Here is a 24,437-nt window from a genome sequence, read left to right on the forward strand (position 1 = left end):
GCGTTGATGGTCCGATATGCCAGACCGTCAGACGCCAGCTCCACCAAGAAATTCAAGTTAGGAACGACTCCTGCGACCACGGGATTCAAATCCCGTCGAAGACACCAACGTAGCCACTTCGTCCAAGCTGACCGATATCGCTTAGAGGTGCTGCTAGCCCAGGCCTTCGATAAAAGGTCCTCAGCTGGTCCCGAAGGCCTGGGAGCGATAGCGTCTCCTGAAAGGCGCCATGCCATGAGAGACGGAGAGAACCATGAGCGATCAGGTGATGCTGTTCTCCGTTCGGATTCCGAAGAAGATGAGGAAAGAGGGGGAGTAGGATTGGAAAATCCCAAGAAAGTTCCAGAAGAACTGAAAACCAAACTTGGTACCTCCAAAGCGGCGTCACCAAGACCACCTCTGCCCCCTGACGGCGGAGCTGAGCCGCCAACCTAATGATCATGGAGAAAAGAGAGACCGCATAACTCTGTTCCTGACCCCACTCCTGCAGGAAAGCGTCCGTAGCCTGTGCTAGAGGGTCCGGTCTCCAGCTGAAGAACCTCGGAAGATGATCCAGGCGGGACGCGAATAGGTCTATCAAAAAAGGGCCCCAGCGGCCGGCCAACCACCTGAAAACATGTGCATCCAGCTTCCACTGACAGGAGTCCCGCAGATGACGGGAGTGCCCATCTTCAATCTGATTGGCCTGGCCCGGTAGATACTCTGCCGTTACCGAAATGTGGTGAGCCAAACCGAACCCCCAAAACACTTGAGCGAACGCTGTCCCTGGTCCAGCACTGGACTGCAAACAAACCTGCCAACAGCTCCAGACAGTTGATATGGAGCTCTTGTTCGTCTAATGACCAAACGCCTCCTGTAGAAAAATCGCCGCAGCGGGCTCCTCAACCCGATCTGCTGGCATCGGACTCTATGACAATGTCCGGAGCAGTTCCGAATATGGCCCTGTCATTCCAGGCATCCATATGGGTAAGCCACCAGGACATCTCCTTGACCTTGTCCAACAGAGGGACCAACTGGTCGTACGACAAACCTCACCTGAGGTGGTGCGCCTTAAAGCATTGCAGGGCACGATAGAGCAAGTGCCCCGGAAAGATTGCCTGGATGGATGAGGAAAGCATCCCCACCACCCGGGCAATCTGACGGAGGGAAGTATGGGTTCTGGAGATTGTTCGACGCGACAAATGCCGTATCTTGGCCATCGTCCGAGATGGGAGACTCAGAGACTCGTGGATCGAATCCACCACGAACCCCAAAAAGACTATGTTTTGCGTCGGGGAGAGAACTGACTTGTCCCCATTGATAATGAACCCCAGGCTCTGTAGAAGGGAAATCGTTTGCTGCACCTGCGCGGTCAATGTCTGAGGGCATTATGCCATGAGGAGGATGTCGTCCAAGTAGACAATCATCCAAACTCCCCGACTCCGCAGGAAATCTACCGCAGGGTGAAGGGCCTTTGTGAAGCACCAGGGTGCGGAGGACAGCCCTAATGGAAGGATGGTGAACTCATAAACCTGCTGCCTCCATTGGAACTGTAAGAACCGGCGATGCGGAGGATGGATCGGAACGACCAAATAAGCATCTTTGAGGTCCAACCTCGCCATCCAATCTCCCGAGAGGAGAACATCCCGGAGAAGGTGAATCCCCTCCATTTTGAAGTGCCGGTACACCAACCACCCATTGAACTCCTTCAAGTTGATGACCGGCCGTCGCCCCTGTCTGTTTTTCTACCAAGAAAATATTGCTCAGAAACCCGCGGGGATGTAAATCTGACCGACAGACTGCCCTTTTGTGCAGGAGCTCGGAAACTTCCTCGTCGATCAAAAGAGCGTCTGCCTTGGAAAAACTGATGGGACAAGGACGAACCGTTTGTTGGGGTGAATCGTAAAATTCGATGTGAAAACCCCGAACGGTCTGCAAGACCCAAGCGTCACATGTAACTGTTTTCCAGGCCTCTTGAAAGGCCGCTAACCGACACCCGATACGGACTTGGGAAGGGGAGATTAGACTTACCGCCTGGTACAGGTCCGCCTGCATTTTTTTTGTATCCTCCACGGCCACAGAATCTTTGCCCTCTGGTCAGGTAGAAGTTGTTGAAGTTGGCGGAAGTGCTATACTGACCCCGCCCGGATCCTTGTCCCCTACCAGGGTTGTTCTGTCCACCACGGCCGGTTGCTCGGCCCCTACCGCAACCGGCCACATTGGAAAAATGAGAATGGAAGACCCGTTTAATGTTGTACTGGGCCTTGTCCAAGCTCGTGAAGGTGGCCACAATTTTTCCGAGTTCCTTCACAAAAGGATCTCCAAAGAGACCCCCTTGTGCCACCGCACCTGCCTCCGAGGAGGCCAAGTCCCCCAGTTTGGAGTCTAACTTAATTAAGAGAGAGCGCCTACGTTCTGTCGACAGAGCACAGTTGGCGTTGCCTAAGAAGATAATCGCTCACTGAGCCCAGTTCGAGAGAACATCGGGGAAAATGGTGGAACCTGTCACCTTTGCCTCCTCGGCCATATCTAAAATCTTCGTCATTGGCCCCACCGCGTCTAGGAGCTTGTCCTGACAGGAACGCCAGGAGCGGCCAATACCCTTACGAGGATCCTTAGTAAACTAAGTCATGAAAGTGGTCATCTTGGAGTCAAGCTCCGGAGTATGGGCCACTTTCCCTTCCAGAGTTGGACGAGGGCATTCTGCCCTTAAACAACCCCTAGCCTCCTTTTCCCACAGCTTGCGTAGGCGGCCCGCCACAAACTTTGCCACCTTGTCCCCCAGAGTCCAGGCCGCTGACCGCGGATGAACAATCTCGTCCGGGTCCAGCATACCAGAGGAATCCTGAGGCAACTCGGCGGAGGAACTGGCTGGGCGCCAAGACCGCGAAGACGCCTCCTCATCATCATCAGAGTCTGCTGGCGAACCCCCATCAGGCGACAGGGAGTCCGGGGCAATGGACCCTACAGGAGTCGGGGCCGGGGAAGGTATAGGGGTGGAACGGACGTCTTTGCAAGGAACGCGCTTTTAAGGCGGTCAAAAGCGTCCTTATCCACCCCATGGCATTCCTCCAGGCCTTCCTCCATGCACCCCTTCTTAGGAACTGATGGACCCTCCCCCTGGGATACGGTGGGCACTGGTCATTCATGTTAATCGCAGCTCCTGATGGGTTCTGCCATTAACACGAATACTTAAACAAAAGCAAACAATGAGCCCCACAGTCGCACTCTAAAAAACAAAAGAAATTTAGCAAGTGCTCCCTCCTTGTGAGGGAGCACTTGCTGAATTCTTCTTCCTCAAAGTTTGAAATGCCTTTTTTTTGCGCCAATGCTCTCGGATGTGTGTGTGCTCCACACACACAGCACTGCGCGCTCGGGGGCACTGATGTGCGCGCGCCATCAGGCACGCACGTTCGAGGGAACACTTGTTATGTTGTACTCTCTGGCCGTACCCTTTTCCCTGCCCAAACTGTTTTTCATGACCTCCTCTACCATTAATCACACATACCTAATGTTCCTTTTTGTAAAAATTGCAATCCGGCCCATTGATTACACTTTATCCTGTCCCAGCCAGTAATTACGGCTCAAGCCGGAGAGTACCTCCCTAGCAGAAGAGTACGGTCCGGGTGCGGAGAGTACTGTCCGAGTGCGGAGAGTACGGTCCTGGTGCAGAGAGTACGGTCCTAGTGCTGAGTACGGTCCTGTTGAGGAAATTCCGTACTGAGTTTTGACGTAAAGTTGGGCGTCGTAAGCGCATTCTGTGAACACCACAAATCGTAAGTGCCTACTTTGAATACCAAAAGTAGTACGTTTAGGATTTTGTCTCAGATTCGTTATGTGAATTGGCCCCTTAGTGTGTATGTGTGCCTGGGATGGATGCAGATGCATGGAATGAAATAACACTTATATAGCACACTCATTGGAACTATATCCAAGCGATGTTCACTTTTTATTTTTTAAACACAAACTTTATTGCATTTTTAGGTCGAGCATTCGAGACCTCTTGTATATACTTTAGTATACACTTATTATAGACTTGTATGTGTATGTACTCTGTGGGCTTTTTTTCTGTTCAACTGCCTCTTTTAACTGTCTTGATAGAAAACGACCAGCAGAGGTCAGTAAAATACCAGAATTGCTTTCTGCTGAGGGACTTTTATTTTTCTGCCGACTGCCTCTATCTAACTTTCGTGATAGAAAACGACCAGCAGAGGTCAGTAAAATACCAGAATGACTTGAGCATTCTCTAGGTTCCAGTCCATATAAATTGTCTTTCACGAACACCCGTAGACAATAATATTTTTTTCAAATCTTGTATTTTCCGTGATATGACCACCAAAGGCCCTGATTTTGTATTAAAAACAGCTTTGGACTATACCATTTCCCACTGAAAGGAAATATTTCTCTATATGTGTTCCCATACCTGGCGTATCATTCAGTTTGGTGCTTACTTTCCATCCATGTTAAAGATCAGTAGATGTTTCAGCACTCCGGTTAATGTGCTGCATAGCTAAATACATATAAGGTCCCAAAGGCGAGACCGATTGCATTGCAAATGCTTATTTTTATAGCAAAATAGACAATATTACAGGAGAATGATGTCCATCATAGTAGTTCATAAAATTGAGTGCTAATCATAATACATTTAAGTAATCAACAACAAAAATGCCAATACTGAGTTCTACTCCAGACCATACCTTGTTCACCAGGCTAACAACCAATCAATTATTAACCATGTATTGGATTTAATCCATCAATATTTATTTCTTTTTAGAAGATTCCGAAAAAACAAAACACAGTACAAAATGTATTTATAAATATGTGAAACACACCTAAAAGTTGTTTAGGAGACAGACGTGTACGACAAAAATGAACATAAGTTATAATGCATTCACACAGTCTCTTGCATAACCTGACTCAACTCGTCTTCATATCAAACTATCACACCTACAAGCTTACCAAACCAAACATAAAACAGATAACAACATGGGAATATGTCATTGTCTCAATCCAGGAATTTTTCAAGGTGAGAGAAAAGATAAATTTATCTTTTAGCTCAGATACTTAATAAACATTGCTACTGAGAAACATAAATGTGTACAAATATTTTAGACATAACCCCAAAATCACAAGGTAGACGCGTTTCGAACCGGACCCTTTGTCCGATTCTCATCAGGACCAAACAGAGAATCTGAAAGAAGAAAGACAAGTTCCCTTACAATCAATATAATTCAGTGTGTTCTGAAGACCACAATTACACGACCACCAGCAAGAGAGGTTCCCTACCTGAGTGTTCCAAGCTATTGATTTCGACTGAATTGAAAGAAAGGGGTGGATATACGTCTGTGAACAAAATGAACTGAAGGTTAGTCACAATAGTTAATGCCTATTTGTCCTTCTAAGTACGGTGGACAAGAGAGGAAACAGTACCTGCACAGAGACTGAATAACAGGCGTGTCTCCTTCTCTTGGTGATTAACTCGGTAGAAGAGATCTTCAGCTACTTGTGACCCACAAAGTTCATAGAGCTGTAAATGAGGAGCCGAAAAACAGAACACTTAGTGTAATTGCCTGATAGACTCGGATATTCGCAATAACGACTCCGGCGGAGGTTTACCTTCGACACTGGGTCGCCTGGCGGGGAATTCTCGATGCATTTGGAGCTGTGCGGAAGGAGGAATCAAATCCGTAGTGGTTCGCCGTTTTCTACAAGGAGTAGAAATGATTATAAATCTGTGTGGATGTGCGTGGAAGTTTCGGCATTCTAGCAAGTGACACCATGACCAGGGGTCATTCTAAACTGCAAAACACATACCTTTAGCGGCAGCCTCAAGGAGCTCAAAAGCGGGGCGCGGCGCAATGTAGCCGTGCGGTCTGCGTTACCCGAGTGAACCGTGTAAGGCGGAGAGCAGCAGATGTCAATATCAAGCCGTTCTATTGGTCCGTATGTGTCGGATGTTTCCCATAGGGATTCTGGTCATTGTAGTTTTTTCCGCTTTAGCGGTCCCCACTGGACCAATACATGGTTAATAATTGATTGGTTGTTAGCCTGGTGAACAAAGTATGGTCTGGAGTAGAACTCAGTATTGGCATTTTTGTTGTTGATTACTTAAATAGACTCTGCTTTACTGAAGGTGAGTCAAAGCCCTTGTTTGGTTCTTGAATCATAATACATTAACATATTGTGTACTTTAGACTACAGTTGAAGGTATGCCAGATCATGTACTAATAATAAAAATGGACGAAAAATAAATTACTTGAATTTTAAGCCCCGCCATTTCGGAACCCTACCCTAACGTAAAACTACTGTGTGTCACTGGAGGCCAATCAATATAAGAAATGGGGGGGAAGTGCCTATATGGGTATAATATGTTTATGAACCTAGCGAACACGGATGATTATAGGTGCCACACCCTAGCATTTAACAGGTGAGGAGTATTACTAAACCAATGTATATCTGCTCACTGAGAACCCACTGACCCCTAGAACCAAAGCTTGTGTTTTAAATCTCTCTAATAGTAAATCCGTTCTATGGAGATTGTGGTCTTGAGAAGTCCTCTGTGCTCTTCTCGTCTAAGGGCTACGCTTTAGGCGAGGGCCCACTGGAAGCGGTCTTCCCGCCAGTCTAACAATCTTGGGGCTTTTGGGGATTTCTAGTGCTTAGTAAAAAGGCGCTTCACCTGTAGCAGTGCCAGATTTGCTAAACACACCCCCACCTTGGAACCTCTAGGTCCTCCATGCAATCCCAGTATACAACTTTCCATAGTGGTCTATGACCTCAGTCAGTGCTTTTGTTACTCCTGTTCAGTAATCTGATAGTTGTGGCCAAGCCCTCAGCAAGTGGAGGAAGTCCACCCCCTCCTCTTGGCAACGAGGACATGATGAGGGTCCGTTGAGTATATTTTCATTTTAAATTACTTTATATCTGCTCTGTGTAAAATGGCAAATTGAATAGACTTTAATCTCAAATTCCGAGACACCTTCTTTGGAAATTCTAGCATTTTTGTCCATTCTTTGTCAGAAAATACTCTACTGAAGTCTGCCTCCCACTTCTCTCTTGGTGATGTAAGTGATGTCATGAGATGTCACAAAGTACTTTAACAGCCAACACTCTAAGTGCCGTCCATGTCCCATTGTGTGCAATGCTCTCAGTATTTCATACGTCAGTGGTTCATGGTCATCAATTGCCCAGTGTTTTTCCACATGCCATAGGAGACTGGTGTGTGTTAAAAAAGGGTGTCTGCGAGAATATATGTGTGTATAAAATCTTCGTGTGGCATGAGAGTATTCTCTGCAAATAGGTCTCGAACTGTGGTGACCTCTGCCCACTCCCATGGTGTAAGTCTCCTACTAGTTAGTGTGCTTGAGGCAGTGGGGGAGCCACATAGGGGTATATTGGTAGCATAAGGCATTTGTACTAAGGAGTATCTCGGCACAAGCTTTTAGTACGACAGCACAATATGATGTAGCAGTGTATGCGTAGGTAATGCCAGGGCACCCGGATATAGCAAACAGTGGAGCTGTCCACGTTCCAGTTGCACCTCGGTAAAATCTATTTCAAAGAGATTGTGGCCAGCTAGCCAAAATGCTAGCCAATGTAATCGTCCTGCTATACAGTACACCTTAAAATCGAGAGTTCCCAGCCCTCCTTTATCCGTTGGTAGTTGGAGCTCTGCTAAACTGACTCTGACATACTTGTCCCCATATCAGATCAGTCAACTGAGTGTTAAGTTGCTGGAATATCCCTGTAGGGGTCACATTTGATAAGTTTGCAAAATGGTATAGTAGACGCAGCAACATAACCATTTTGGTCAGTGCCAGTCGACCAGACACAGATAGGGGCATTGTTATTCAAAAGGCCACCTGTAATCTAAGTGCAGCAATTGTACATGAGAGGTTGCTTTTTAGTAAATCAGGGCTATCTCTGTATATTCATACCCTGAGATATCGGAAAGTGGATGGGGCTACTGGAATCACGCATTCCCCGAAATTGAGGCTAGGCTCAGCATATGTACCAGTAAAGGAGTATGCATTAGATTTGTCTGTATTGACCTGGAGGCCGGAGAGGGTCCCAAAGAAAGATCTCAATTTGGCCATTTCTATCTGCCTTTCACAGGTATCTGTTGGAATACAAGATCATGTTGTCAGCATAGAGTGAGAAGGTATAAATTATGTTGCCCATTGAAATTCCCTTATGTCTTGCTTCCTGTCTGAGTCTTTGTGCTAGGGGTCAACTGCAAAGATATAGATGAGAGGGGAAAGGCGACCCTCTGCCTAGTGCCACGTCCTACTGGATAGGATTGGGAGATATGAGGGCTCTTTACCTTAATGTCAGAATGTGTAGACATTCACTTAAAAATATGCTATCCAGTATGGTTTTCAGATATTTTTGGGGCAACTTAGTCTTCATACTAAACTTTTAAAGTCCTGTATGTGAGAGTAGGCATCATTTACCCATTTAAAAGGTTGATTCAGGGCTGATGGTGAAATGCAGTTTATGAAAGGAGAAGGCATTTTATTGCACACTTCTAACCCATGATTCCTCACCTTTAGAATATTCTGCACGTGCCAGACTGCATCCTGATGGCTTTCTCATCAGTACGCAAGCACACCTGTAGGTGGCACTGTGTGGATCTGGCCTGGCTCCATAACCCTCTTATAAGAGCCACATTCAGTAACGGCGTCAATTCCTTTCAATTTGCGCCTTCAAATGCAGATCTGGAGCTCTGTTCACACATTCGTCAGCTTTCCAAGGACTCCTAAAAACAGAAATCCAGTGTGCAAGGGAACATGTCCTAAAACAACAGGTGTCACACCATGCAGCGACTGCTGGAAAACAGAGGTCTGTAATGGATCTGTATGAAATATGCCTTTGGCGTTTGGGCTGTGGGAACACCTCCAAAGTCATACAATGGTGCCCTTATGCACCCAAAGGCAAACCAGGACTGTCAGCGAAGTTTTACATCTCCAAATGCAGGAAATCTTGCCCTTCTCATAAGTTTCACTCCCATTTCAAGTGGACGTACAGATCCCTTCCTTGTGAAGTTGTCTTCTTGGTCAAAGACCCCTGATGAGGCAGAGTCCAAAAGAAAACATAAGAAAGCGAAGTGGGACTCAACCCCATCAAATACTCTAAAGGGTGTTGCGGTATCAGTCGTTCTCCCTCCCAATATCTGGTTGTTGGATTCGGCAGTTGAGCTCAGCTCACCCAGAGAGGTCATGCTGCATATCTTTGGCAATCTTCCAGCTCCCTTTGGAGTGCCTTTAAGCCCCAAGGATCCACAGGGGGCTCCAGTTAGATTACTGCTGGTGGATCTGTACTCTGAGCCATCTGATCACCTTGTAGCAGTCACAGGTGCCGTACTTACTCCGTGCATACTTCCACACTAGCACCATAACCTGTGTCCGTCACTCTTTTTGCTGTGGCTCTGGAGGAGAATCTGGGGCTGGGTCTAATGTCCAACCCTGAACTGGCTTCACCATAACTCTGACCGAGGTTGCTCTCTAAAACATCCTACAGCGCAACCAGTCACTATTTAACCACCTGAGGCTGATTTTCTACTAGATCTACTCTTGGCAAATCCTCAGAGGCTCCATTTTGTTTTTGGGCTCCAATTCTGACCAAAGCTTGCCACCACCCAGAGGCGATGATGTTGGAGATGGGGCCAATTTAAAACCTCACTACCATGACAATTTTTACATGTCCCTAATAGAGGTCAGAGGGATCGATACTTTCCCTGATACTGGCATGTATTTTTCTTTTTGGATTTCAAAAGGAAGCGAGTGCTTCATTTGGTGTGAGAATTGGATGAGCAACTGAGGTCCTAGACCTACAACCGTCCTCCGTTGTGTTTGAGGTTAAGACAAAGACACAGACTGGTGCCTGGTGACCCTAATTTCATCTCTAAACATCCTGCTCTAGAGGGTCTGGTTGTGCAGCCTTCCACCAGCCAGGTGTACTCCAGTCTGTTCCCTATGATGTCCCCTGATTTGGAGCTTAAGGGTAGTGTGGCATTCAGAAAAGGCAGGTTCCCTTCAAGTAGCTTGGCATAAAGATCACTCAATGCAGTTTGTTAATTGGACCAATATATATTTAGCCTCTGGGACATAGCTAGCAAGATGTTGCCGGCCGTCCCAGAAGACTATAGGGCCTTATCGGCTCAATTCATTCAATATGGGTAAGACGCAGCCAAATATGTGATTCATGCTGGCATTGATGCTACAGATTGTCTGGGATAGATAGTTTGCACCAGTGTAGTACTTCGCAATCATAGGTGGATGCACTACACAGGTTTCTCTGGAGACTTACTGCCATCTCGTATGGATATGCCTTTTGATGGCTCACAGCTGATTTGGCAAGAATGCTGTGTCTGTCTTGGAATAACTAAAGGAAAGTTGGGCTATGGCACGCTAACATAGTCTTTATGCCCCCCTACCCAGGTTTGGAAATTCAAAGACTGATGAAGGGAGTTGGCAAATAGACAACCCAGTCGCTTTTAGGCTTGAGACATGTATCTTACAGGCACATGCAGGTCTCTTAGGGCACCAGTTCCTCATGTTGCCTTCCCATACTGCAGCAGCTTTAGCTTGCCATTAGTGGCACATACCCACCCTGTGGGAAGTAGGATCCAGCACTTTCTTCGAGGGTGGCGATTCATCACCTCCGACATATAGGTCCTCCAGATTGTTCATCAGGGCTACATCCTACTGTAATTTTTTGTTGCCCTGCCACAAAAGAGCAGCACTTGTCCATTCTAATGCAAGAGGTTGCAAGTATTACTCATCAAAGGCTCCATTGAGATGCTTCTGGATTTGAACAAAGGGATGGATTGTAACTCTTGTTATTTCCTCATGCAGAAGAACGATCAGGGTCTTCAGCCTATCTTAGATCACGCTAATCCAGATCCTGTCTGCCTTGAATAGTACTTAATGTTATTGGGTTGAAGTTCAAAATTTACTTTAGTTGTCTGTCAGTCAGTTATTCTCCTAGCCATTTGATGACAGAATCAAATATTCAAGTTAGAGGTTTTATAAGATATACTTTTCAGGTTAAAAATCTCTTGGTAGGTAAAATACCATTTAAAGAGATGGAGACCTTTAGAAATGTCTGTGAACTCCAAAGGGGGGGAAGTGATTTTAGATTGGCATGAACGTGCACAAACATAAGTCACTGAATTTCAACAGGATACCAACCTTGCACTCAGAGAACACATCGCCCAGAAAACCAAGACAACCTGGTACCAACCCTCTGTGAGGAGTCTTTCCTGTTCACTTTGCCCTTGCAGCAGTGCCTTGGAGCTGGAGGGTCCTTGCGGGTCATCAGGCCTCTTATCTGGGTTGTCTGCTGTAGTGTTCAGATCCGCTTTCCTCCTAGCCCTCAGTTGTTTCTCTGTAGCATGCCAGACTGTGTTTCAGCCAACACTTGTATGGTGGATTGTGAGCTGAGTTAGATTCCCTTGCATGCAGCATCTATGAAACATTGCTTGCATAGGGAGTCCAGTTAATTAGGCCTGTGGAGTCTCTGTAATATTTTGTTCTTGGGTATATGCTTCGTTTGCAACATTTTGGTGCTGATTTTCCAGACCAATAAATAGATCAATTGCTTCCTGTTTCCTTCTACGTTCACTTCCTGCTTAAATACTATATGAAGGATCTGGGTTAGTTTCAACTTGCATGACAGTTGTTCTTGATGCCTGGTTGCTCGCTTGCTGGACTAATTCAGAATTCTTCCAACTTTCTTCATTGTTTTCCTGCAATATCAGTATCTGTTACTTGCCCTGTTGACTAGCCTGGGTGCTAAGAAGGTTTTTATCCTTGACCATGATGTTTTCCCTTAATGCTGCAAATTGTTTCTGGAATAATGTTAGGCTGTCCAGAGTAATCCTGGAGTCACTATTAGAGCCTTATCTGCTGCCAAAGAAAAATCTCAGAAATTGTCTAGAAAACCTGCTCTTGACACGTTACAGTTACAGTGACTTTGAATATGGATTAAGTTGAGGGTCTATTCATGGCAGTCAATAACCTAATTCTCCAAGTTGAGTTTGACTGCTAAAAACGTGTCTTTGTATCAATCCGTGGCAGTCTTGTAACAAAGATTTTTGGACCCTCCTTTGGTGGAATTGGCAGAACAATTTATTGGATATCCTGGAGAACTAAGATTTTCTGGATACCTTCCCGATTCGTTATACCTTTAAACCCCACTTTAAAGACCATGATAGGATGAAAGTGGGGTTTACTGTAAGTACTACTGTCAGAACTGCCCTAGCGTGGCTAGTACCATTTGTTGGTTCTGAAGCTAGTTGTCTCCTCCATAACTTCTCAGCTTTTTGAGTTCAATAAGATGTTCGATCTGCAAGACCAGAAATATTCTTCTTAGGAGATATTAGAAACCAAACAAGGCTGCTGGGATATTCACTCTTACATTGACATATCCAAAACTCCAGCTAGGGAAGTTGACTTACCAGATTTTGCAGTTGTTATTGTATTCAATAAAGCGTTGAAAGATCATTTAAAGGCAAACTTGCTACAGAAGGCAGACAAACATCCTTACCAGACCTCATCCAACTTACCACTTAAATCCAGGAACAAAGAATGGAACACTAGAAACAGTCTCAGATCAACACCTTTCATTAACCTATGTTTAAAACCCCAGAAACTATGGAGAAAACAATGACAACTAGATTTATTAGAAGCCATTTGACTGAGGATGAAAGTATAAGGTGGAAGAAGGATGTCAGTTTTGGTGTCTAAAGATACGCCTTCTAAATTCTTGTCTCACTTGTTCATCTTGCCCTTCTAACGATTCAGAAAACTGAAATGCTCATCCCTAATGCAGTGAATAGAAATTTGTATAAAAGGAAAAAAAACCTTCTTCAATCATTGCATTCTTGCATTCCTCCAGACGCTTTCTTCTCCAAGTTGAATTATAAATTGAGTCCCATCTATATCTTTTACTAGTTCCTGTGGATTTTGGAGCTTCTAATGTTTACATGGACATTCAGTCGGGTTTAGAGTCTGGTGAGAATGAAAGAGGTTCCTGTTGTAATAGAAACTGTTGATGGTACCCTTTATGTTAGTAACTGAGGAAACAAAAGCAATTTTAATTCATATTGCTGATCATCATAAAACATTACCTTTGATCTCATTTTATCTCTTCATTATCCAGTTATTTTCTTTAGCATAGCATAATTATAATATTAACGGGTCTACAAAAACTTTATTTCTTGGTTCTGAACATTATGTTAATCTTCGTTCTTCAAGTCAGCATTCAACAATTAGAACTTTAGAAAACATATACGACTATTATGTGCATTTAGTTGCTCAGTGTCTATAACTGATGCTTATCAAGAAGTTATTAAGGATCTATCATTAAGGAACTGCCACTCAACCAACGTTTCGATTGTGCAGCCAATCTTGTTCCAGAGGCCCTTGGTCCTTTTGTTCAGATATTTTATTTGTCTCCCTTGGAGAGAAACGCTCATAAGGAATATCCTCATGCCAATCTAGAGGATGGCTTAGTGGTTCCATCCAAATCTTCAGCTGGGGCAACAGTATTTTTCTTCCTCAGAAGGATTCATCTGAACTTCGACCATACATCTGTTATAGAGGCCTCAATCAAGGCTATAAAGGATCAATATCCCTTGCCTCTTAATTTCTGACATTTTGGAAGCAGTCCGAGACGCATCGTTTTTTACTAACATCTAAGAGAACTTGCCATCCAATTCAGATAAAGGTCAGTGATGAATGAAAGACTGCCTTTAAAACACATTTGGGGCATTACGAATACTGGTATTACTTCAGCCTTTGTAATGCTTCAGCAGTCTTCCAGCTTTTCTTGAATGCAATTTTGCCTGATCTGATTCGTCACACAATGGTGCTCCCTATGAATGATTTTTTTATTGTTTCAAGGATCCATGAAACCATTGACTACATGTGAAGGAAGTCTTAGTGAATAAGAGCAAACAGGTTCCTTGCAAAACCTGAAAAGTGCCTATTCAAAAAAGATCCTCTTGAATATTTGCAATCCAACAACCTCGTAATATAGCAGTTGGACCGCAGCAACAGGTATGGGGGTTCACGGACCAGCAAACTCGTCATCCAGCCTTCTGTATTTTAGAATTACAGTCTCCAAGTAAAAGCATATCTCTAGTTAATGCAGTATCTGTAATTCTATGGCAGGACTGGAGGATTTGGATTATGCTCATGGGAAATGTAGTATTTTTCTGTGTACTGTTTCATTGACTGCTGTGTTTCAGTAGATAAAGAAACGAAAGCATAATCCTCGCCGCCATGTCCTTAATAAAATTGAAAATTCTTGACGCAATAGCTAGAAGTTTTTATCCAATTGATTCTTTATGTATTTAGTTGACACTTTATTTATTCTTTTTAAAGTAAATAGAAAGCCAGGCACCAGTACATGACATTGTTACAACAACAAAGGCTTTCATTTTAATTTCCAGAAAAATAAAACGGGTCAAACATCTGAATTTTCCAACACGTTTTACACAGTTGTAAGCATGTAGTCATAACATGACTCATTTGCCTGTCAGGAACAATTGAGAGACTTTCCAAACGTGTCAAATGCCCCATCTCTAGTATGGGATTAGTTGGTGTTACAAGGTGCATAGTTCCCATTGGGTCCCATATTAGTAGTTTGCTCAAGATAACAACCAAGTGGGCTGTAGGTATTCTTTGGCCTGGATCTAATGGGCAGAGGTTTCTGATATGCATCTGCAGAGTCATTGCATTGGATTGCATCCCTGAGCAATGATTCAAATTTGGGGAGTGAGCCTCTAATTTCTTCGACATGGCAACAGAAAATGATAGCATTCCACTTTATATAGGTGACTCAATTTATTTTATTTGTGGAGAAAATGCTTATACATGGCTTCCAACAAATTGGAGTGGTTGTTGTCACCTGGGTTTTGTACTACCTGCTATAGCAATAAAAGACATAAAAGATGTACGAATGGACACACAACAACATGCAACATGTAAAGGCAGAAGAAGTGTGGATCAAAGAGATACAACATCGGAAATAGCAGGTGACATACTTAAAGGGGTGATACCATAGATTGGTCCACCTATTAACTCCAGGAATATACGTAGATTATCTAGACTACTAGAAGCAACAATAAATGAAACTACAAGTATATTGGAAAAATTACAGTAGAACTTCAGGCCATGAGATTAGTTTCCCTACAAAATAGAATGGTTCTTGACATGATGCTGGCAGAGAAGGGAGGAGTCTGTACAATAGTAGGGGCATCATGTTGTACCTATATCCCTGACTTCTCTGTTTTTGTTAGGGAATCAATACAAAGACTGCATAATATAGGTATAGAAACACATAGGGATTCCGGCACATGGGATATAGGAAGTTCACCCTGGGGTTGGAAAATAGAGATGGTGTTCATAGCAATATTCCTATTAATAATAGGCTGTTGTCTATTAATTAATTGCCTGCCGATATGCTGTCAACTATTGGGACAACTGACAAAATGCCTAGTGATGGTATCAAAAGCAAAAGATCCAATATTGATGGAAACGGTAGCTACTGAATTGAAGCAAATCAACATTTCTGACAATGGTAGGAATAGACAATATAATTATTGAATATTGACATGCCTCATTATGAAATTATTTTAAAGTAAGATTCAAAGGGTCGTCTGTGAAAGATGAAAAATATATTAGCTCTTTTGGCTTCTTGGTGGATGAACATATTAAAGTAAACCATAGTTTTATATTAATTTCTGTTTTTCTCCTGCTTACAAATAATATGTGCTCACTTATCAGGTACAGCTTCATGGTACACAAATGGTTAAACTAAACTGTCTGAAATTCGGCAAGAACCAAATGGATTGCAAAAGTACTGTGTACGTGTCATTTGCTGGACCTTGCTCAAATTCTGAGAAATGGCTTTGAAACCTTCACTTATATATAGAAGCCAGTTCAACAAGTTAATTCCTAGAAATAGCTCTCTGAACTGGAACATGTCAATATGCTCTGCTCCTGCTCGGGTAAAGTGTTTGTTCATGGCAAATATCATGTGTGGAAATTGTGCGTAGAAAGCAGAGAGCACTAGCATCTGCTGACTATATCACACAGTACTTGTTTGACAAAAACAAGATAACAGTCTTGAGCTCTAGGTCAGGAGGCCGTAGCGTAAGGAATTGGCTAAATATTAGGATGATCATGTGCGTCACATATAAAGCAATGTACACGTGGACATATTTGTGAAATGCTCACACCATGGTGCTGAGTTAATGATTAACATTGCTGAAGGTTCTGAAACTGTATATAAGGACTGATATTTCCTTTTGTAATCAGATCTCTTTGCAGTCCTATCTGTAAATTGTCTCAGCTGCAGTTCATGTAAAGTGCAGTAGGCTGTGTCTAGGGTTCGGCGGAACAGATTTGAATTGAGCTCAACAGCAATAACATATTTTATTCAGTATCTGAATACCAAGATCATATTCACAGACACAATTTAGGGCTTCAAATATGGGAATTTGTAAGATGAACGTCAAAATAGTGATTTTTGTTTTTTTAACAATTCTATTTGTTTTTTTAGCTGCCCTGTTTGAGGTGTTCTCGGGTTATAAATAATACCTGCTTAAAAAGATGGCCTACTTGTGTGAACTCACGCAGTAGGAAGCATTCAACCACTAACGTCTTCAGTGTAGCTGAAAGGGTGGGCGGGTAATTCAGTATTAGGATGGTTGGGAAGGATAAACGGTCAGACCTCGCTCAACTATTTGCCTTAAGTCTGGATCAAATTCAGTTGCTTCTAAATTCAGGTCAAATAATTATTTGATGTCCACTATTACTACAGGACCCAGCAAACATAGATACCCATCCCAGAATTACGCCCTTACCGTAATGGAAGAAATGTCAGTATTTATAAATAATACCTCCCATGGCACATTATTTATCCTACCTACTCTCATTTCAAGCATACATCTGCTTGTTAAAACAAAGAACACAGAGACTTGCAGTGCCAGAAATACATACAGTTTTCTGACATTCCCCAGGACTCTGATGTAAGACTGTCTGTAAAGACTGCCAAATCTTTCTTATGTAAACATTTTAGTTTATTTTGAATAACTCACTCAGGCTCTGGCTATTCTTAAAGAACAAAGAAAAACCAAAGGTGATGATGGACGGAGCGTTGACAATACAAACACTCACCCCCAGTCAACTGATCTGGGTTTAATCCATCACCGTTCTTTAGCTCACTCCGCCACCCCAGTTCAGACATGGCCATATGCAAATCAGTCTGCCCCTGTGCCTCATGGGAACTGTCCAGCCCGAACTGCCAGGCCATGTCTTCCCTGGACCGGAATCAAGCTTCCCAGGACTGGTTTCTGGAGGCACAGGGTCAGACTGATTTGCATATAGCCATGTCTGAACTGGGGTGGCAGAGTGGGATAAAGAACGGTGATGGATTAAACCCAGATCTTTTGACTGGGTGTGAGTGTTTGATTGATTCAGATACTCCGTCCATCACCACCCCCTTTTGTAACGCTTTTGGCCGCCATAAGTGTGGCAGGGTATGCTCAGATGTGAGTCCCTTGCTCACTTTGCCACTGGATTCAAGCAAGCCGTGCTGAAGAAGGCTGGAATGCCAGAAACCGGTCCTCGGCAGCTTGTTTCCGGTCCAGGGAAGACATGGCTTGGCAGTTCGGGCTGGACTGTTCCCAGGAGGCACAGGGTCAGACTGATTTGCATATAGCCATGTCTGAACTGGGGAGGCAGAGTGGGCTGAAGAACGGTGATGGATTGAATCCAGATCTTTTGACTGGGTGTGAGTGTTTGATTGATTCAGATGCTCTGTCCATCACCACCCCCTTTTGTATTTAGAACCACTAAATTGACAAATCTTAATCTTTATAATTGTTCACCTTCCACAAGATCTATTACCATTAGGTGGTGAACTATGAATTTACTGATGCATAGAATATCTCATAAATTGATCACCACATGCTAGGATTTACCTTCAGAACTATCCAATGAAAGATGAGGATATTAGGCGTGTCGGTAAAGACTATGGTGTGCTATTACTATCCATAGTTTTACCCTCATGCAGTATCAAATTACAAATTCATTAGAAAAATATTAGGAATTATATGGATATACAGTTACAGATGTGATTATATTGTTTATTTTCTTCACCCTAGCTTTCCCACCCTACTTATCTTGTAGCTTAATTCTGTATAGAACCCATAGCCAATGCCTATAAGTCCCACACCGTTGATGCCCTTTTATTGTTCTCATAACTCCCTTTTTGGCGTAACACGTTTCTGCACATTGCTTTCTTTCTAATTATAATATTTCATTCATACCTGGTACAATTGTACAAATTGGTACTTTTGTAAGAGGGACAAAATAAACTGTAATTAATTGTTTGTTATTCTGCCCTTTGAGTTAAATGCAGAGAAAAAATGATAGCTCCCCATGTTAGAAACGTTTAGAGATTGATTAGCAGGTGGCCCTTTACATTTGTAAATGTGATTCCTCACTCACTTTGTGTACTTTGTCAAAGTAGTTAGTTTCAGCATGGTGTGTGTGACACAGGAAACTCACCTTGGTTTTTCAGTGATTACTTCAATATTATTCTTTCAGTTGTGACGTAGGATCTAATGTTATCGGGTGTGGTCTTTAATTTAGTGCACATTTGTGATTGTTTAGTCTCTCTTTATGGTGTTTATTTTTATTGTAAAAATAAAATAAAAATTAAAGGTCTTTTTGAGATTGTGGTGAAGGAAAAAAATATTTCATGGGACAATTCTGTTTTCACAACGTTTCCTGACGTGACTTTTACCCTATGTGATATTGATAAATTGTGTACGTGGATTTTACTTACATGATGTGATGGTTTTATGAGGGTTTAACACTTAGACCTAATTTCCTTACCATGTATATGTATGAGAATTTTTAATTGGTGGCCAATTTGTTTGTTCAAATATACCAATATAATATGTGGGCAAACAGGAAAAATATTCCTGATGATTTTTGTGCAATAGGTGAGACTACAAATTCATGAATAGGATGTTGCATAATCACCATGCCCTTCACAGTTCATTAATTGGAGTTGCCTGTTGACTGAAGTTTTGCTAAGTGTGATGGATGTGCTTATGTAATTATATAATTCAAAACAAAATATGAATTAAAAAAATAACCAATTTTATTTCTGTATTTTATAGTGGAAGCTTTATACCAGTCCTCCTACCCAGAATATATTCAGTATATTTATTTGGTGGCTCCTGTATCCCTTATTATGCTGAATCCTATTGGATTTATCTTCTGCGAAATCCAGAAATGGAGGGACAATCCAAATGTGACACAGAACAGATTCAAAATTGTGGGATATGCCCTTCTCCATGTGTTGAAAAACCCCATCATACTAATGGTCTTCATTGGAATCTGCTTCAATTTTCTTCTTGGCCAGAAAATCCCTGCCTTCATGGAAAATTTTATTGATGGACTGAGCAGTTCCTTCGCTGGCTCTGCACTCTTTTTTCTTGGACTTTCCATGGTGGGCCAGATAAAGAAACTTGACAAGTCTGCTTTTGTTTCACTGCTCCTTCTCATCACAGCAAAATTGTAAGTTATATTGTTTTATCTTGTATTATTTGCTTTCTTGAACAACCCTGCATTGATTATGAATTGTAAAACATATGTTAGAATTTGTGCAGAGCAATCTTAGATGTTGTTACATAAGTCATTAAATGCTGTGTTTTTAATGCTGAATTGCTAGGAGAAGGACATGAAGTATAAACCTCAACAAGTATAGAGAACTTTTTTGAGCCCTGCTCCCTGTTTGTTTTTATTTTTTACATATTTTTATTACGTTTTTTAACGTTTATGACATTTGTTCACTGGATATACAGGTCACTGCATGAGAAGTCACATTTGTATTACATAGCCGGTACTATAACGTTCGTACACTTACAATTATCAGATTAAATTCTACAGTTCCGTGAAGAGTGTCATCTGGGTGGATGCCTTGGCTGATGCGTTTGTATCTGTCCACCTCCTCAGTCCTGGAGTGTCTAGATTTGTGTCAGTGCTGTGACTACAACCTGTACTGTAATTTGTGTCATGTGGAGGCAGGTAATAACTATATTGGGACAACTTAAAACATAACTGGGTAAACACAACTAGGGTAGATACTCCGGTAGCCTCCTCGGCTGCATTAACCTCTGTAGAGTCATGCCTGCTCCACTATTTCTAACCGCCCACTACCCGTCTTTGCTCCTAATGTGGAGTATCTCAGGCGGCATCTGTGTTTAGCCCATTTACATCTCTGCGCCGACCGTGTCCGGTACATTCCTTTCGTCAACCCATGGCATTAGCTCTGTGCAAGGCCTTCATCTGTGTGTAGTAGCTCTTTCAGTATTGCGTCCCACCCAGCCGCTATTGTGATCTTGCGAATTCCCGTGATGTCCTCACGGCGAATTGTGATGCTTTTCGCTTTGGCCCATGCCAGCATTGTCTCCAAGCATGAAAGTTGAGAGGGTCCTGTGACTTCCATCTTTTGGTGATTAGCCTTTTGGCTACCACAATACCCAGCACTAGGAACCTCACGGACACCTTATTTCCATGGGTCCGGTGAAATAGGTGCAGTATGTAGGCCTGCCAGTCAAAAGGGATTGTGTGTTCTGTGCAAGATGCCAATGCAGCCGCTACCTCCCTCCAGTAAGTGTGAAGGCAGATGCAGCCCGATAACATGTGCAATAGATCAGCACCCGCCAGAGCGCATCTCGGTCAAGCAGCGTCTGCGCGGTTTAAAATAGCGATTAACGTTGGCTGCTGTAAGTCATGCCCTCGGCATTAGATAGTACTGAATTTGGCTGAAGCGCATGTTCCTGGGGATGCGTACTGGGCTCTCGAGCACCTTGCCCCATTCCGCGTCTGAAATTGGGCTCCCACAATCTTGTTCCTAATGGTCGCGAAGAGGTCGCAAGTTGAATAATGTGTGTTTGCGAAGAGAGGCGGCAAACCACTGCGTGAGGTGCCTTCCATTGCCCATGACCTGTAAGTACTGTATAGTGAGATGAGTTGAGCCCTGTTTCCTGTTGGTTCCTGATACAGAAGGTGCTGTTTCAGGAGGTCCAACAGGAAAGCCAAGGGTAGCTGCTGCAACCCCTTGCTAAACCTAATTGACAACCATAGGAGCAGGTAACAGTGCAATGACCCATTTAGGTAAAAAATTATTATTAAAATAAACACATTCTGGTCAGGGTTTGGGTTATTTGGTTTAAACTTTTTCAGTGGGTTTGATTCCTTGGTGAAAATCTCAAATAGTTAAAGTGATAAAAGCAGATACATGAATGGTTGATGTCTCTGTATTAGCAGTAGACAACCCCCTGTGAATGCTTCTTAGACAAAATGAAGATGACAACCTGTTGATACTGTGAGGAAAGTTAATTGAGGTGGGGGAAAAGACACTCTGGCGGTGGCTCTTCGGATGCGTGGTACGGCGGCGAGGGCGAGGCTTGTAGAACGTAGCTGGCGGGTGGGCGTGTAGAAGGTCAGGCGGTCGTTGAGGTACTTGGGGCCCAGGTCGTGGAGAGACTTGTGTGCGTGGGTGAGGAGTCTAAATGTGATCCTCTTGCTGACGGGGAGCCAGTGCAGGTCCCTCAGGTGGCCGGAGATGTGGCTGCATCGGGGGATGTCCAGGATGAGTCGGGCGGAGGCGTTCTGGATGCGTTGGAGCCTTTTCTGTAGCTTGGCTGTGGTTCCGGCGTAGAGGGTGTTTCCGTAGTCCAGTCGGCTTGTGACGAGTGCCTGGGTGACCGTCTTCCTGGTTTCGGTCGGGATCCATCGGAAGATCTTGCGGAGCATGCTTAGGGTGTTGAAGCATGATGAGGAGACGGCGTTGACTTGTCTGGTCATCGAGAGGGAGGAGTCCAGGATGAAGCCCAGGTTGCGTGCGTGGTCTGTTGGCTTGGGAGTGGTGGCCAGGGCGGGGGGCCACCAGGAGTCGTCCCAGACGGAGGGCGATGGTCCCAGGATGAGGACTTCCTGTCTGAGTTCAGTTTCAGGCGGCTGTTCTTCATCCACTCGGCGACGTCTTTCATCCCTTCGTGTAGGTTAGTTCTGGCGGTGGCGGGGTCTCTGGTGAGGGAGAGGATCAGTTGGGTGTCGTCGGCGTAGGAGATGATGTTGAGGTTGTGTTGGTGTGCGATGGCTGCAAGATGTCTCATGTAGATGTTGAAGATGGTGGGGCTGAGTGATGATCCTTGCGGTACGCCGCAGATGACTTCGGTGGCCTCCGATCGAAACGGGGGGAGGCGGACTCTCTGTGTTCTTCCGGCGAGGAACGAGATGATCCACTCCAGTGCCTTCTCTTGGATACCTGTGTTGCTGAGGCGTTGAACTAGGGTGCGGTGGCAGACCGTGTCAAACGCTCCAGAGAGGTCCAGTAGGATGAGGGCCGCTGTTTCCCCGTTGTCGAGCAGGGTTCTGATGTCGTCCGTGGCTGCGATGAGGGCGGTCTCGGTGCTGTGGTTGGCTCGGAAACCGGACTGCGAGGGGTCGAGGGATCCATTCGTCTCGAGGAAGGCTGCAAGCTGTCTGTTGACGGACTTCTCGATGACTTTGGCAGGAAAAGGGAGGAGCGAGATGGGGCGGAAGTTCTTCTGTAGGGCGCTGAGCTTGGCATGCTTCCAGCTCTCCGGGAAGGTGGCGGTGTTGAAGGAGATGTTGATGATGTCCCGGAGTTGGGGTGCGATGATGGAGTCGACCTTGTTGAAGACGTGGTGGGGGCAGGGGTCGGTTGGAGATATGGAGTGGATGGTGTTCATCGTGCTGGCTGTGTCTTCGGTGGTCACCGTGGTCCAGGTGCGGAGGGTGGCGTTGGTTCGACGGTTGGGTGCATGGATGGTGCGCCGAAGCTGTTGTGGATGTCGGCGATCTTGCGGTGGAAGAACGAGGCGAGAGAGTCGCAGAGGTCTTGTGAAGGAGTGATGTCGTTGTTGCCGGTGCTGGGGTTGGAGAACTCCTTGACGATGCTGAAGAGTTCCTTGCTGTCGTGGGCGTTGTTGTCCAGTCGTTCCTTCAGTGATTTCTTCTTGGTGGTGCGGATAAGCCGGTGGTGCTTGTGGGTGGCTTGTTTGAGGGCGGTCATGTTGTCTGTGGTCTGGTCGAGGAGCCAGGCTTTCTCGAGGGTGCGGCAGTTCTTCTTGGAGTCCTTGAGTTCGTTGGTGAACCAGGTGGCTTTCTTGCTTCTGGGTCTGCTGGGAGGGTCCTTCAGTGGCGCGAGGTCGTCTGCGCAGTTGGTGATCCACTGTGTGAAGTTGCGGGCTGCTTCGTTGGGGTCCGTTGTGCTGGCGGGTGGGTTCTGGCTGAGGGAGGTGGTGAGCTGCTCGGCGGTGATCTTGCTCCAGCTCCTGTGAGAAACCTGTTGCGGGTGGTGGTGGTGGGTCGTGGTTCTTCTGAAGCTGAAGTGGACGCAGCTGTGGTCGGTCCAGTGAAGTCCGGTGGAGTGGCTGAAGGTGATGTGCTTGCTGGATGAGAAGACTGGATCAAGCGTGTGGCCGGCGTAGTGGGTGGGGGTGTTGACCAGTTGCTTGAGTCCGAGGTTGTCCAGCAGGGCGGCGGTGTTGCGGTCCTTGTTGTTCTCCAGGTGGAAGTTGAGGTCCCCTAGGAGGATGTAGTCAGCGGAGGGGAGGGCGTGCGGGCTGATGAAGTCCGTGATGTCTTCGCTGAATTGTGTGCGTGGTCCCGGGGGTCTGTAGACGAGGGTGCCTCTGAGGGTCGTCTTTGGGTCGGTGTGTATCTGGAAGTGGAGGTGCTCGGCGGTGGAGAAGGTGTCGTTCGAGTCGGTCGTGATGCGGATGGTGTTCTAGTGTACGATGGCGATGCCTCCTCCAGTCTGGTTGACGCAGTCCCTCCGGTGATCTTGTATCCGTCAGGGATGGCGATGGCGATGTCGGGGCAGAGGAGGCGTTCATCCAGGTTTCTGTGAGGAAGGCGACGTCTGGTGAAGTTGTGTCGAGCAGGTTCCAAAGTTCGATGGCGTGTCTGTGGACGGAGCGGATGTTAAGCAGGATGCACTTGAGGTGGCTGTTGTTGGTGCTCGGCTTGGTGGGTGCGGTGCAGGTCCGGAGGCAGGTGAATTTTCAGGCTTGGCAGGTGAAGGGTCCGTGGGTGCGTTTCGGGGTGGCTCGGTAGCAGGCGGGGGTTCGGCCGGCGTTGAGTGCGTGGAGGGTGGCGGCGTTGTAGGTCCGTCGTGTGGGCAGGCATCGTCGGGGGCCAGGGGTCCTGGCGCTGGGCGCGGTCCAGGCATGGAAGGGCTTGCCTTTGGCGCGCCTTCAGCGCGCTTTGGGCGCGCCCGCTGCGCGTGAACGCTGCGCGTACGCGTGGACTCTGCCATAAGTGGAGAGTGGGGGGTGTGGAGCGAGGGAGGCGAGTGGGGAGGGGAGCGGTGCTGTGATGCTGGAGGGGACGGGA

General features: G+C 45.3%; 1 protein-coding gene across 3 annotated transcripts in view; it reads left to right on the forward strand.

Moving 5' to 3' along the window:
* GPR155 (G protein-coupled receptor 155) overlaps positions 1–24,437 on the forward strand; it is a 361,714-nt gene that overhangs the window by 118,092 nt on the left and 219,185 nt on the right. For all 3 annotated transcript variants that reach the window (XM_078681541.1, XM_078681540.1, XM_078681542.1), the window contains exon 3: positions 19,184–19,583. In XM_078681541.1, coding sequence (XP_078537667.1) covers positions 19,184–19,583 — 400 coding nt within the window. The remainder of the gene's footprint in view (positions 1–19,183; positions 19,584–24,437) is intronic.

The sequence above is a fragment of the Lissotriton helveticus genome, chromosome 3_1 (genome assembly GCF_964261635.1).
Source record: "Lissotriton helveticus chromosome 3_1, aLisHel1.1, whole genome shotgun sequence".
In the NCBI taxonomy this organism is placed as follows: domain Eukaryota; kingdom Metazoa; phylum Chordata; class Amphibia; order Caudata; family Salamandridae; genus Lissotriton; species Lissotriton helveticus.